Source organism: Macaca nemestrina, chromosome 12 (assembly GCF_043159975.1).
Source record: "Macaca nemestrina isolate mMacNem1 chromosome 12, mMacNem.hap1, whole genome shotgun sequence".
Lineage (NCBI taxonomy): Eukaryota > Metazoa > Chordata > Mammalia > Primates > Cercopithecidae > Macaca > Macaca nemestrina.
This window is the reverse complement of record NC_092136.1, coordinates 77,009,535-77,024,157: the sequence shown is the minus strand read 5'-3', so window position 1 is coordinate 77,024,157 and position 14,623 is coordinate 77,009,535. Positions and strand designations below refer to the sequence as shown.

The window sequence follows — 14,623 nt, the reverse complement described above, 5'->3', positions numbered from 1 at the left end:
GTCGCCCAGGCTGGAGTGCAGTGGCCGGATCTCAGCTCACTGCAAGCTCCGCCTCCCGGGTTCACACCGCCATTCTCCTGCCTCAGCCTCCCGAGTAGCTGGGACTACAGGCGCCCGCCACCTCGCCCGGCTAGTTTTTTGTATTTTTTTTTTTAGTAGAGACGGGGTTTCACCGTGTTAGCCAGGATGGTCTCGAACTCCTGACCTCGTGATCCGCCCGTCTCGGCCTCCCAAAGTGCTGAGATTACAGGCTTGAGCCACCGCGCCCGGCCGTGAAGTTTCATTTTATAAACTTATAAACTCAAAGAATAAATTTATATATGAGAATCAACCCTGCCAGAAATACATGATGCTGATGGTTATTTGTGTATTGCCACTTCCAAACCTGTAATTTTGTAAGTACAGTTGTCTATTGTCAGTGTGATTAGAGTACAGTGAGTGATGTAGCTGGAGAGGTAAATTGAGTTCAGATTATGGTGGATATCATAGGTATGTCAAGAGACTTGGACTTTAGAGAAAATGCAGTCACAAGATGTTTGTCAACAGAACAGTGACATAATTTCATACAAGATTTAAAAAGATACCTGGCCAGGCATGGTGGCTCATGCCTATAATCCCAGCACTTTTGGGAGGCTGAAGTGGGTGGATCACTTGAAGTCAGGAGTTCAAGACCAGACGGGCCAACATGGTGAAACCTCATCTCTATTAAAAAAAAAAAAATTAGCCAGGCATGGTGGCACATGTCTGTAATCCCAACTACCTGGGGAGGCTGAGGCAGGAGAATCACTTGAAACTGGGAGGTGGAGGTTGCAGTGAGCCAAGATCATACCACTGCACTCCAGCCTGGGTGACAGAGTGAGACCCTGTCTCAGAAAAAAAAAAAAAAAAAGATACCTAAGTAGTGCGAAAGGTGGCTGCTTCTTTCATGTTGTATGGAAGAAATTATATCCCATAGTAGGCATGGCTTGGGAGAGTAAAATCAAGAAGGTAAGGGTAGAGCAGGGTATATTAAGATTGGTTCCCAGAACACCAGAATGATAATCACATCATGTGCTTGCAGATACCAAGGCTCCAACAGAGATCTACTAAGTAAGAATTTCAAGGAGTAGCCAAAGAATCTGTATTAATCAGCTGATGGCCATTGGGTTGTCTCCAATTTTTGGTATTAGAAACAATGCTTGTTATGAACATTTATGTAAAAATTTTTGCATGGACATATGCTCCTTTCTCTTGAGTATAGCTAGGAAAGGAACTGCTGGTTCAAATAACTTTATGTTTATCATTTTGAGGAGCTATCAGACTGTTACATAGCAGATCCACAACTTTGTAATTCCACCAGCAGTGACGAGGGTTCTGCTTTCTCCATATCCTTGTCAACGCCAATTTCAAGCCGTCATTGTGGGTGTGAAATGATATTTTTTTCTTTCTTTCTTTCTTCTGAGACAGGGTCTTGCTTTGTTGCCCAGGCTGGAGTGCAGTGACATGATTACAGCTCACTGAAGCCTCGACCAATTCTCCCATCTCAGCTTCCCAAGTAGCTGGGACTACAGTTGCAAGCCACCACACCTGGCTTTTTTTTTTTTTTTTTTTTGTATATTTTGTAGAGACAGGGTCTCGTCATGTTGCCCAGACTGGTCTCAAACTCCTGGACTCAATCAATTCTCCCACCTCAGTCTCCCAAAGTGATGGGATTACAGGCATGAGCCACTGTGCCCAACCATAAAGTACTATTTCATTGTGGTTTTCATTATTTATTTCCTGATGATCGAGATGTTGAGTATCTTCTCATTTGCTTGTCGGCTATTTGTATATTTTCTTTGATGAAATGCCAATTGTTTTTTTATTATTGATGTATTTTTGTAGAGCACCCAATCCTGTTGCTGTTTGGGGTGCCACTATGTAACCCACATGGACCTATGGGACTGAATAAAGGGGGGCAAATGCGGGAATAAAAGACAAGAGACAAAAGAGTGTATTTGGAAGAAGGGGTCGGGGGCACCTTGCCTCTAGTGGACAAGGGCCCTGAGCTTTACACAGCCCTCCGTATTTATTAGGCAAAAGAGATAGCAAGAAATGGAGGTGGGTGGGGGGTGGGTGTTGGCGGGCTTGTAAGACTGCATTCTTCGAACAATAGGCGCTAGATTTCTTAACAGATAACTATCCCAGGGCCAGGGAGTGAGGTCCTCAGCAAACCTTTTGGTGGCAGGGCAGTATCAGTTTGCCACATCCTGCATTCATGATAAACAGTTTGCTGTTTGATCATATAGCCTCCAGCGGAATGCTGAGTTGGTCATGATCCCTTTGGCCTTTTCAGCTCCCAACATGTTTTTAACATATTCTAGATGAATCTCTTACTGGATATATTTTTTCCTATTTTGTAGGTTGTCTTTTGACTTTCTTTTCTTCTTTTATGTACAGAGTCTTGCTCTGTTGCCTAGGCTGGAGTGCAATGGCACAATCATAGCTTACCACAGCCTCAAAATCCTGGGCTCAAGTGATTTTCCCACCTAAGGCTCCTGAGCAGCTAGGACTACAGGTGTGCAGCACCATGTCTGGCTAAGTTTACAAAAAAATTTTGTAGAGATGGGGTCTCACTATGTTTCCCAGGATGGTCTCAAATTCCTAGCCTCAAGTGACCCTCTGGTCTTGGTCTCCAAAAGTGCTAAGATTACAAGCATGAACAACTGTGCCCAGACTTGATTTTCTTTCTTAAGCCCCACATTTGGACTGATGGTCTTGACTTTTGATACATGTTTTTGTAAAGCACACAGGTTTTTAATTTTGATGAGGTCTATTAATTTATTTTTCCTTTTGTTGCTTGTGGATTTGGTGTTACTTCTAAGAATCCATTGCCATATCCAAGGTCTTAAAGATTTACTCTTGTTTTCTTCTAAGAGTTGCATAGTTTCAGGTCTTACAAATGTAGTCGTCTGAAACATTCTGAATTATTTATATGGAATTAATTAGGGGTTCACCTTCATTCTTTTCTATGTGGATCTCCAGTTTTCCCAGCATCATTTGTTGCAAAGACTATTCTTTCCCCATTAGATGGTCTTGGTATCTTTATTTTAAATTAATTTACTCTAGATGTACAGGTTTATATCTAAGTCTCCATTCTATTCCACTGACCCAAATGGCTATTTGTTATTCAGACTGACTACTACAAAAAAATACCATAGATCGGTAACTTAAACAACAAAAATTTATTTTTGACAGTTCTGGAGCTGGCATATCCAAGATAAGGTGCTGGCCTGACTGTTGTCTGGTGAGGGCTTTCTCCTCGGGTTGGAGATGTCTGCCATCTCTCTGTGTCTTCACATGGCCTCTCCTTGGCATATGCATGTGAAGAGAAAGAGCTCTCTATTTCTGTTCTTATAAAATTACCAGTTCTATCACATTAGGGCCCCACCCTGATGACATTGTTTAACTTTAGTTAACTCCTTCCTATAGGCATTATCTCCAAATAGAGTCACATTAGGGGTTAGGGCTTCAACATATGAATCCGGGGGAGACACAGCCTGTCATATGCCATTACTACACACAATCTTGATGACTGTAGCTGTGTAGTAACTTTGGAAGCCAGGAAGTGTGAGTCCTTCAACTTTGTTCATCATCTGAAAAACTGTTTTGGATATTCTGGGTTCTCTGAATTTCCATATTATTATTAAGATCAACTTGTCAGTTTCTACAAAGAAGCCAGCTGGAATTTTGATGGAGAGTGAATCTGTTGAATCTGTACTTCAACTTAAAGAGTATTGGCATCTTATCGATATTAAGTCTTCCAATCCATGAATATGTGTTTTCTTCCCATGTACGTCTTTTTAAATTTCCTTGAACAATGTTTTATAATTTTCAGGCTTATATTTCTTTTTAAGAAATCTCTAAATATTTTTTGATTCTATTGTAAATAGAGTTATTGATATCTTTTTTTGCTGTTTGTGTATTTTGTTTTGTTTTTTTGAGATAGAGTCGCGCTCTGTCACCCAGGCTGGAGTGCAGTCGTGCAATTTTGGCTCGCTGCAACCTCTGCCTCCCAAGTTCAAGTGATTCTCCTGCCTCAGCCTCCCTAGTTGCTGGGAATACAGGCGCGCATCACCATGCCCAGCTAATTTTTTGTACTTTTTAGTAGAGATGGAGTTTCACCATGTTGGCCAGGCTGGTCTTGAACTGCTGGCCTCAAGTGATCCACCTACCTCGCCTCCCAAAGTGCTGGGATTACAGGCAGGAGCCACCATGCCTGGTCGGATTTCATTTTTGGATTGTTGATTGCTAATGTATAGAATAACACGTGATTTTTGAGTATTTATCTTGTATCCTGCAAACATGCTTATCTATTTGTTCTAATAGCTTTATTTGTGGATTCTTTAGGATTTCCTATATACAAGATCAGTAATTTACGATAGAGCTTGTTTTACTTCTTCCATGCCAATCTGGATGCCTTTTTTTTCTTGACACATTACACTGGCTACAACCTCCAGTATAATATTAAATATAAGTGGATATAGCAAACATCATTGTCTTGTTCCTGACCTTAGGAGAAAGGAATCAGTTTTCAGCATCCCGTATATTAGATATGGGTTTTTCATAATGGACTTAAAATCAGGCTGAAAAAGTTCCCTTCTCTTCCTAGTCTATTATTTTTAACATGAAAGAATATTGCATTTTGTCAAATGAGTTTTCTGCATCTATTGAGATGACTGTGTTGTTTCTTTTATTCTGTTAATATATTATAATATATTGATTTTTAGATTTTAAGCCAATATTGCATACTTGGGATGAATCCCATTTGTTTATGGTGTATAATCCTTTTTATATGTGGCTGGAACTGGTTTGCTAGTATTTCATTGAGAATTGCTGTGTTTGCTAAATTTACATGAGGTACTGGGCTTTTCTTGTGATATTTTTCTCTATCTTGCTACTAGGGAAAATCTGTCCTCACAGAATGAGTTGGGAAGTGTTCCCTCTCTTCTAGTTTTTGGCATGAATTTGTGAAGCACTGGTATTAATTCTTATTTCAACTTTCGGTAGACTTGACCACGAAGCCATCTGAATCTGAGCTTTTCTTCTTTTTTGAGGGGGGTGGGGGCAGGGGCAAATTTCAAATTCCCAATTTGATGGTTTTTTTTTTTTTTGAGATGAGTTTCACTCTGTCACCCAGACTGGAGTGCAGTGGCCCCATCTCAGCTCACTGAAACCTCTGTCTCCTGGGTTCAAGTGATTCTCCTGCCTCAGTCTCCCAAAGTGCTGGGACTACAAGTATGTGCCACCACACCCGGCTAATTTTTGTATTTTTAGTAGAGATGGCGTTTCACTATGTTGGCCAGTCTGGTCTTGAACTCCTGACCTCAGGTGATTGCCCACCTCGGCCTCTCAAAGTGCTGGGATTACAGGCATGAGCCACTGCACCCAGCTCCAATTCAATATTTTTTCTTATTATGGGTTCATTCAGATTTTCGTTATTCTTGAGTGAGTTTCCATAGTTTGTGTTATTCTAGAAATGTGTTCATTTCATTGAGATTATCTAATTTGCAGGCACAGTTATAGGGTCTGGTGTATCTGTTTCAAAGGTTCAGTTGCTGGGTGTTGTTGGAGAAAGACTGGGTAGCCGGTGTAGCAGGGGTGTACTCAGGAGGCTCACGGTAGCGACTATGCTGCAACTGGCATGTAAATATAGTATCTTAACAGTTTAACAGTCAGTACAGCCTTTCTGGTCCATACAAGTGAATATCAGGCCTTGCTGAACAGGATGTCAAACTGCCAATGATTATCCCTGTTCTGAAATATTTAATAATAAAAATTTTAAATGTAGACACATAGCTATAAGACATAAAACATAGTAACACAGGCTGTCCCCCATCTTTTTTTTTTTTTTTTTTTTTGAGATGATGTCTCACTCTGTCACCCAGATCGGAGTGCAATGGCGTGATCTTGGTTCACTGCAACCTCTGCCTCCTGGGTTCAAGTGACTCTCCTGCTTCAGCCTCCCGAGTAGCTGGGACTACAGGCATGCACCACCATGCCCACCTAATTTTTGCATTTTTAGTAGAGATGAGGTTTCACCATGTTGACCAGGCTGGTCTTGAACTTCCACCTTGGCCTCTCAGAATGCTGGGATTACAGGCATGAGCCATTGCACTTGGTCCCCCACTCATTTTTCTTTTCAGTAAAAATCTTTATTCCATCAGAGAAACCAATCATTTTTTTTTTCTTTTTTTCTTTTTTAAGACGGAGTCTCGCTCTGTCGCCCAGGCTGGAGTGCAGTGGCCGGATCTCAGCTCACTGCAAGCTCCGCCTCCTGGGTTTACGCCATTCTCCTGCCTCAGCCTCCCGAGTAGCTGGGACTACAGGCGCCCGCCACCTCGCCCGGCTAGTTTTTTGTATTTTTTTAGTAGAGACGGGGTTTCACCGTGTTAGCCAGGATGGTCTCCAACTCCTGACCTTGTGATCCACCCGTCTCGGCCTCCCAAAGTGCTGGGATTACAGGCTTGAGCCACCGCGCCCGGCCCTACCTCACCTTTTTTGAGCTGAAGGTACATGAAGCTAAAAACCTTTAGCTTTTTTTCTTTTTTTTTTTTTGAGACAGAGTCTCCGTCGCCAGGCTGGAGTGCACTGGCGCGATCTCAGCTCTCTGCAACCTCTGCCTCCCACGTTCAAGCGATTCCCCTGCCTCAGCCTCCCAAGTAGCTGGGACTACAGGCACCCACCACCACACCTGGCTAATTTTTTGTATTTTAGTAGAGACGGGGTTTCACCATGTTGGCCAGGATGGTCTCAATCTCCTGACCTCGTGATCCACCTGCCTGGGCCTCCCAAAGTGTTGGGATTACAGGCGTGAGCCACTGTGCCCAGCTTATTTTAGCTTTTTTAAAGTGAGTTTTAAATATACCTAATTTGCTCATCCTTGATTAGGAATTCCCCAAATTGGCTCTAAAATGGAATTCAGTTTGCCTCAATATACATTTACTGAGCTTATAATATTCACTAAAAAAAAAAAAAAAAAAAAAAAGCAGCCAGGCGTAGTGGCTCACGCCTGTAATCCCAGCACTTTGGGAGGCTGAGGAGGGTGGATCATGAGGTCAGGAGATCGAGACCATCCTGGCTAACACGGTGAAACCCCGTCTCTACTAAAAATACAAAAAAAAACTAGCTGGGCATGGTGGCAGACGCCGGTAGTCCCAGCTACTCGGGAGGCTGAGGCAGTAGAATGGCGTGAACCTGGGAATCGGAGCTTGCAGTAAGCCGAGATTGCGACACTACACTCTAGCCTGGGAGCGATAGAGCGAGACTCTGTCTCAAAAAAAAAAAAAAAAAAAAAAAAAAAAAAAGGCAAAACAAAAAACTGTGTAACAAATGCAAAGATAACATATGAAGGAGACAAAAATGTGTGTAAATTTTGATAAAAGGCAGACTGGTACCAGTGCTAATTGGGATTATATAGGAATAAACCATTAACTTTTAAAATTGAAGCATAATTGCATTGCATTTAGTTGAATGCAGTGTTTATAGAGTTCAATGAATTTTGAGAAATAAACTTGCCAATAAAGATATAGAAACTATCTACAAAGTCCCCTTGTGTCCCTTTCTAGTCAATACCCTACTAAGTTCAAAGGAAACAACTACTTTGATTTCTATTGCCACAGATTATTTTTGACCTTCATATTGATGGAATTGTACAGTACTTAACTCTTTCGTGTCTGCCTTCTTTTACTCAACATGTTTTTAAGATTCAATCAGGCTGTAGTGTGTATCAACAGTGTGTTTATTTCTATAGTTTTCTTTTCTCACTCTTGAGTAGTCTATCACAATTTATATTTTTGTTGATGAGTATTTGGGTTGTTTTTGACTTTTTGGTATTTTTAATAAACTAGCCATTCACTCTTATTGAGCAAAATATTTCCCCCAATAGGACATGAAATCTGAAATACCTTAAGAAATTTCTTATTCATAAACAAGGTTGAACCAAGTGTAACTTAATGCTTATTTAAAGGCCTCTTCATGGCAGTAGCAATAAATCAAACACAGGTTTTAAAAATAGCTACTCTTTTTTGCACCTTTACATTTCAGTCAGATAAATATAACTCATTTACATAATTACATAAATTGTGGTTAAGCTCTGTGTTCCACAATTTCTCTTAGCCCAGGAAGGCAAGAAGTGATGACAGCATTATGGGTGTCATTTATTTTCAAGAACAGACTTCAGTGAAGGAAGGCATGACTTAAACCTTGCTTTGTAGTAAAACACTTCATATCTTTGGGTGGATGTAACTTTCTGATGCCAAAGGACTCTGTTTCCGTGCCCATCTAGATTAGAAAAGGTAGAAACTCTAACCTTATTTATCAGTCTCTGACTAACAGTGTGAGCAGTGAAAAAAGAAAACCATAGTAATAAAGCTTTATTTCTTTTTTAGAATGTTATTTCACAACCTCACTGGAATGTGGGAAGTGGAGTACTGTAAAAGCTGGAAGCAAAGATAGAAAGTACAGGCAAGGTTCACATAATTAATCTTCCTTTTAGGTTTGAAGGTTCTTTCCATAGATATTCCTTCACAAAGATATAATTTTATTTTAAAATAACCTGTACCTGGCTTTCATTTAAGGTCAGTTAAGTAACCAGTATATGAAAGTCTTTGTATGTTTCCACAAACTGTAAAAACTGTATTCTGGGTCGGATTACTCCTTTTTTTTTCTTTTTTTTTTTTCCTGAGACAGGGTCTAGTTCTGTCGCCCAGGCTGGAGTGCAGTGGCAACTACTGCCCCTACATTGGATTACAGATTAAGTTTCACTACCTTGCCCAGGCTGGTCTCCAACTTCTTGGCTCAAGGGATACGCCTGTTAGGCCTCCCAGAGTGCTTGGATTACAGGTGTGAGCCACCCCACCTTGCCCAGATTATTCTTAAACTGGAGTCTTCAGGTCCCCAGGGTCAAGAGATATATACTTGACAGTTTGGGAGTTCTATAAAAATGTTTTAGTTTAGTGTTTCATTTCAGTAATTGCTTAAAAACAATATTTTCCCACTCATTAAACTAAAACTTCTTTGGCAGTGATAATTCATAACCATAAAGACATTTTCCTGAAGTAGGATTTTAATTTCTTAAAAACTTTTTTATTGTGGTAAAATACATGTAACATAAAATATGCCATTTTAACCACTTTTAAGTGTATACTTCAGTGGCATTAAGTACATTTACAGTGTTCTTTAGACTTTCATTTCTTACACCAGTATTTTTTACAGTGAAATTTTCAAAAGTATTTGTCAAGTTTCAAAAGAATCTTTTTCCTTTAAAAAGGGTTTGTAGGCCGGGCGCGGTGGCTCAAGCCTGTAATCCCAGCACTTTGGGAGGCCGAGGCGGGCGGATCACAAGGTCAGGAGATCGAGACCACAGTGAAACCCCGTCTCTACTAAAAATACAAAAAATTAGCCGGGCGCGGTGGCGGGCGCCTGTAGTCCCAGCTACTCAGGAGGCTGAGGCAGGAGAATGGCGGGAACCCGGGAGGCGGAGCTTGCAGTGAGCCGAGATCGCGCCACTGCACTCCAGCCTGGGCAACAGCGTGAGACTCCGTCTCAAAAAAAAAAAAAAAAAAAAAAAAAAAAAAAAAAAAGGGTTTGTATACTACTCAAGACTACGAATCACTATTCAAGGTAATAAATTATTCTTACAATATAGAATTTTTCTCTTGATAAATTGAGCATTCTTTCTTTAGATAATGGGAATAATATACACCCTTATGGTTTTTCCCCTTTTTAAAACCTGGAAATGAAGAACAAAGTTCAGTGTTTGTGTCACTATTTTTCCTGTTACTCATATAATTATTTGCCCATCTATTTCTTATCTTTCTTTAATTATAGATTTCTCTTTTTTACAGGGTTTGTGTTGTACCTTACTTCAAATTCTTTTTTTTTTTTTTTTTTTTTTTGAGATGGGAGTCTTGCTCTGTCGCCCAGGCTGGAGTGCAGTGGCGCGACCTCTGCTCACTGTAACCTTCGCCTCCCGGGTTCAAGGGATTCTCCTGCATCAGCCTCCCAAGCATTTCTGGCTAATTTTTGTATTTTTACTAGAGTCGGGGTTTCACCATGTGGCCCGGGCTGGTCTGGAACTGTTGAGCTCAGGTGATGCACCCACCTCGGCCTCCCAAAGTGCTGGGATTACAGGCATGAGCCACCGCGCCCAGCCAAATTCTTTTTAGGAATTAGGTACTACGTAAGTTTTAAATGCACTCAAAAAATTCTCAAAGTAATAAATTGTACGCTAAATAAATATAGCAGAATTCAGTCTCAATTATAGGAACTCCTTTTTCGATAACTAATATTTTTAAAGTACTCACTATGTGCTAAGGTACTGTGCTAATCACTTTTCTGTGATTTATCTAGTAATACCGTATGATGTAGGTACTAATATCACCCCACTTTAAGGAGTTTAAAGAAATGAAGAAACTTCCACAATGTCATGAAGTGGTCCCGCTAGGACTCAAGCCTGGCTGAATCCAAAGCTCAGGCTTCTAAGCTCAACCTGCTTATCAGGCTGCACATTCTATTTTACATTATTGGTAGTTTCTCTCTGGGGTTCTTTGTGGGAATGTTCACTGTCCCCCCACCCCGCCCCGCCCCGAAGTGGAACCCTGTCTTCTAACAAACTTTTTGCTGTTCCACCGTCTCCTGTCATGTTCGGCCTCTCAGTGGAGTCCCAGCCCACACTCCGACTCTGTTCCCTGAACAGAGCCCCTTCCCCTCACACCATAGTCCCCTAGCAGAGCCTGGTCTCCTCAGACCCTCTTCTCCCAGCAGGGCCCCAACTCCTCACTCCGACGATTCCCCCAGAGTTCCGTTCCCTCAGATCCTGCTTTTCCAGCAAAGCTGCGATTCCTGTACCTCAGCAGAGAGCAATACTCCCTCGGCAAACTTTCACAGAGACGTCTTACAGAAGTCCCAGCCCAGGGCACCTCTCTACCTTTCCCCTTCCCAACCTTCTCCCACAACTGGGCTTTCCCCCGCCCTATTCTCTTTTTGTTTATTCTCCTCAACCTCACCACCCTCTCGTGGCCCAGTTTCAGGATTCCCCCGAAAACTCACCCACCGCACTGTCTCCTCAAAGTTGCGTTCCCAAACGGCGCAGTGCTCTCCCCGCACTTAGGTTGCCAGCGCCGCTCCGGGATCTGCGCTCCCCAACTGCCCTCGGGTAATACGCCTTGCAGTTGATCAGCGCCCGAAGCCCCGCCCCCTCTGCCTCCATTGGCCATTGTTCTCGAGAAATCCCGCCCCTCCCGCTTCCAGCCCGCCTCCCCGTCCCGCTTCCCTTGTTTTCATTCCCCCTGTCACACGAGGCAGTGGCAAGCCCGAAGGGGAGGAGAGAAGGGGGCGGAAAGAGGGCGGAAAGTGAAAGGCGCAGAGGGCCTCTCTGTCTCCCGTCTGACTCGGTTCTCGACTGCTCCGGGCCGCCGATGTATTGTGGGATCGCAGAGCCGTCCCTGAGACGCTGGGATCCGCAGAGGAGCCCACTTGAGAGCGCCTCCTGTCGTCCGTAAGGCTGTCCTGCCATCCCTCGGCACCCCAACTTCCCCCGCCCCCCCATCGCCTCCTCCTCCATCCTCCAGTTCAAAATGGCGACGGCGGCGGCAGTGGCGGCGGTGATGGCTCCTCCGGGCTGCCCGGGTTCATGCCCCAACTTCGCCGTAGTCTGCTCCTTCTTGGAGCGCTACGGGCCGCTGCTAGACCTGCCTGAGTTGCCGTTCCCTGAGCTGGAGCGGGTGCTGCAGGCGCCGCCGCCGGACGTCGGCAACGGAGAAGGTAAGCGAGGGGCCCGAACGCCCGGCGGGAAGCGGCCCTGGCGCGCTCCTGTTCTCTGCTCCTCACAGACGCTCCAGTTCTTCGCGGCTTGGGCCTCCGCGGCTCTGTCCTCCCCCTGGGACGCAACTCCGCCGGGCTGGTCTTCTCCGCCCAGCCCCCGGGGTCTTGGGCAGTGGGGAGGCGGGGCGGAGGCCCCCTAGGGCCACTCGGCCGGGCGGGGAGCTGAGGTGGGGGCGTTGCGGGCTAGGTGTGGGCTGGAGGCGGGGAGGGGTCATTGTGTCGGTCGGCAACCCCAGGGACTGCTGCTTCGCGGCGGAGGGCGGCCCCCCACCCCGTCTCCCCCTTGGCGGCGGGGGAAGGGGAGCGCAGGTTCCGGCCAGCTTTGCGCTTTTCTCCTCCTCCCCACCCTTACTCCCTCCCCTCCTCCCACCAGTCTTCCCGACCATCTCGGGGAAGGCTGGGCTCGGCTGCTCCGGACACCTCCTTATCTCCCTTCACCTGGGTGGGCGGGGGCCAGCGGACACTCAACTCTCCCTCCCTCTGTTGGGAACTCCCCCGACAGATTTGTCCCTTTTCCCTTCCCCTCGAGGGCTGGTTTAACCCCTAAAACTCCTTCCTTGGAGTGGGGAGGTCTGCTCCTCCCCCACGGGAGGGGGTTCTTCTCCATTCTCGGTAGGGGGGCGAAGTCGGTTCAGCTCCACTTTGGAGAGGAGAGGGTTAATTCCTCCTCCATAGTTCTCCTTCCTCTCCCTACCTCCCCCAAAATAATAGACTAGCATCTCCCCACTTTTCCAATCCCTTCCCCCTTCATCTTGGCAGCCGGGCTTAGGCGAAGAAGTCGTCTCCCTCCCATTTGCACGGTAGGGTGGGGTGGTTAGTATGTAGGCTGGAGGAGGGGCTCTGACGGAGGGGGAAACAGTTGAAGAAGGTGCTTGTTGCTCATGTTTCTCTCTCTGGTGCTGCTGGTCTATTATTGGTGTTCGCAAGTGGTGCTCCTTCCACATAAGGCCACCGCGCGGGTGCAGGGCGCATGCTCTGCCCGGCCCCATTGAAACTTCCTGCTGCTGCTGCTGGTTCTTTTGCTGGAGCATCTCAGCGCTGTGCCTGCTGCCTCCAGCCTTCACACTGAGTGCTTATACTCATCCCCATTTATTCCCGATCCCTGCCTCTCCTTTTCTGGCACTTTTCTTTCCTCAGAGAAGGCTTTTTTGTTATACTCTGAGCATTGCCTTTATCTGGAAACAGCCCTTGGCTGGAGAAGAAACGTTTTCCAAATAGATCTCTTTTTTGTCTGTATTAGCTGGCCAAAGTGGACTGGGTATTGTACAAGACAGATAGCTGTTTCCTTTCCAAGAAAGCAGGGTCGCTCTTCTATTCTCTATGTAAATGAAGAAGTTTCTGTTAACTGAATTTATTTGCATTGCTAGGAAGTGCCAAGTATAAAGTTCTTCAGAATATTACCTATAAAGAATCTGTATGATGTTATGGCTACCGAAGATTCAGATTAATACAACACTTACAAGGCCTATTATACAGGCCTATTAATCTCTTCTTACCTGTTCACATCCCCTCCACCCATAACAAACTGACTTACAAAAAGCTTATTTTTTTAAAATAGTACAAAATAGGAGGGTGACATTATATAAAGGCTTCCCGCAGAATTTCTTTAAAAATTAAGCCCCATTGTGGTAATTTCATTATCAAATTGTATCTATCTTCCTTTTCTTATTTTTATTTATTTGTTTTTTGAGACGGAATCTCACTCTGTTGCCCAGGCCGGAGATGGAGTCTCACTCTGTTGCCCAGGCTGGAGTGCAGTGGCAGGATCTCGGCTCACTGCTACCTCTGCCTCCCAGGTTCAAGCGATTCTCCTGCCCCAGCCTCCAGAGTAGCTGGGATTACAGGCGTGCACCACCACACCCGGCTCATTTTTGTATTTTTAGTAGAGACGGGATTTCACCATGTTTGCCAGGCTGATCTTGAACTCCTGACCTCGTGATCCACACACCTTGGTCTCCTAAAGTGCTTTACAGGCGTGAGCCACCACGCCTGGCCCCTTTTTTAATTTTTAAGAAAGTAGTCATTGTGAAGTAGAATGCCTTAGTAAGTTGCTTTTAGGATGCCTTGGGAAGTGATAGTAATGTATCTCTCAGAGAACGAACTGTGGGCGTGTGGGGAAAGAATGGCTAGTAAATTGTTTTGTTGATTCCCTTGGACCAAGTTGAAATGCAGGTTTTCTGGGGTGGTGTGGTATTTTGGGTAGTATATGAGATTGCTTGCATCTCCATTTCTTTTAGGTATTTTGACCACTGCATTTAGTTTATATTAATATCAGAGGAATAAAATATTAGAGTCAGTTGAATTGAATAGTGGACCACTAAGTAAGTAAAGATGACAGGTAACCTGGGCTAAGGAGGATCATTTATTTCAACCACTGTATTACCGTTGGTATAGAGTTGCTAAGGGGACTGATAATAGATCCTGTCATAAGGTGATCTTAGAATAATTATTAATTGATGTTACACAGTTCAGAACACTTGGCAAATGAGAAGTTTCTGCAGGTGAAATGCTGTTACTGTGCAGGGAAAAGATTTTCAGAACTTTGATGATGAACCATGATATCATCATCAAAGTTAGCTTGTTGGGTGAACCACTATCGTTTTATCAGCTATTACAGACTTTCTGCCTGTTTCAAATAGCTGATAAGACGATAGTGGCTCAGCCAACAAGATTTGAACTGAGTCTTTTTGGGAAAGAGTTGTGGTGTACAAGAGTTAAAAGACATGGATTTAGTTCTTGCTACTGTTCTCTGAAGTTGATAGTATTATTCCTATTTGGC

General features: G+C 44.2%; 2 protein-coding genes across 4 annotated transcripts in view; one reads left to right on the top strand and one right to left on the bottom strand.

Moving 5' to 3' along the window:
- The window catches only part of LOC105468947 (adipogenesis associated Mth938 domain containing), a 52,422-nt gene extending 41,203 nt beyond the window's left edge, over positions 1-11,219 (bottom strand). The window contains exon 1 of one of the 2 annotated variants that reach the window (XM_071075348.1): positions 11,071-11,219. The gene's annotated coding sequence lies outside the window, so the exon portion shown is untranslated. The remainder of the gene's footprint in view (positions 1-11,070) is intronic. The other variant, XM_071075349.1, reaches the window with a different exon arrangement.
- Positions 11,220-11,236: 17 nt separating this feature from the next.
- Positions 11,237-14,623, top strand: part of LOC105468803 (remodeling and spacing factor 1) — a 158,619-nt gene continuing 155,232 nt past the window's right edge. For both annotated transcript variants that reach the window (XM_071075345.1, XM_011719180.2), the window contains exon 1: positions 11,237-11,784. In XM_071075345.1, coding sequence (XP_070931446.1) covers positions 11,598-11,784 — 187 coding nt within the window. In that variant the 5' untranslated portion in view covers positions 11,237-11,597. The remainder of the gene's footprint in view (positions 11,785-14,623) is intronic.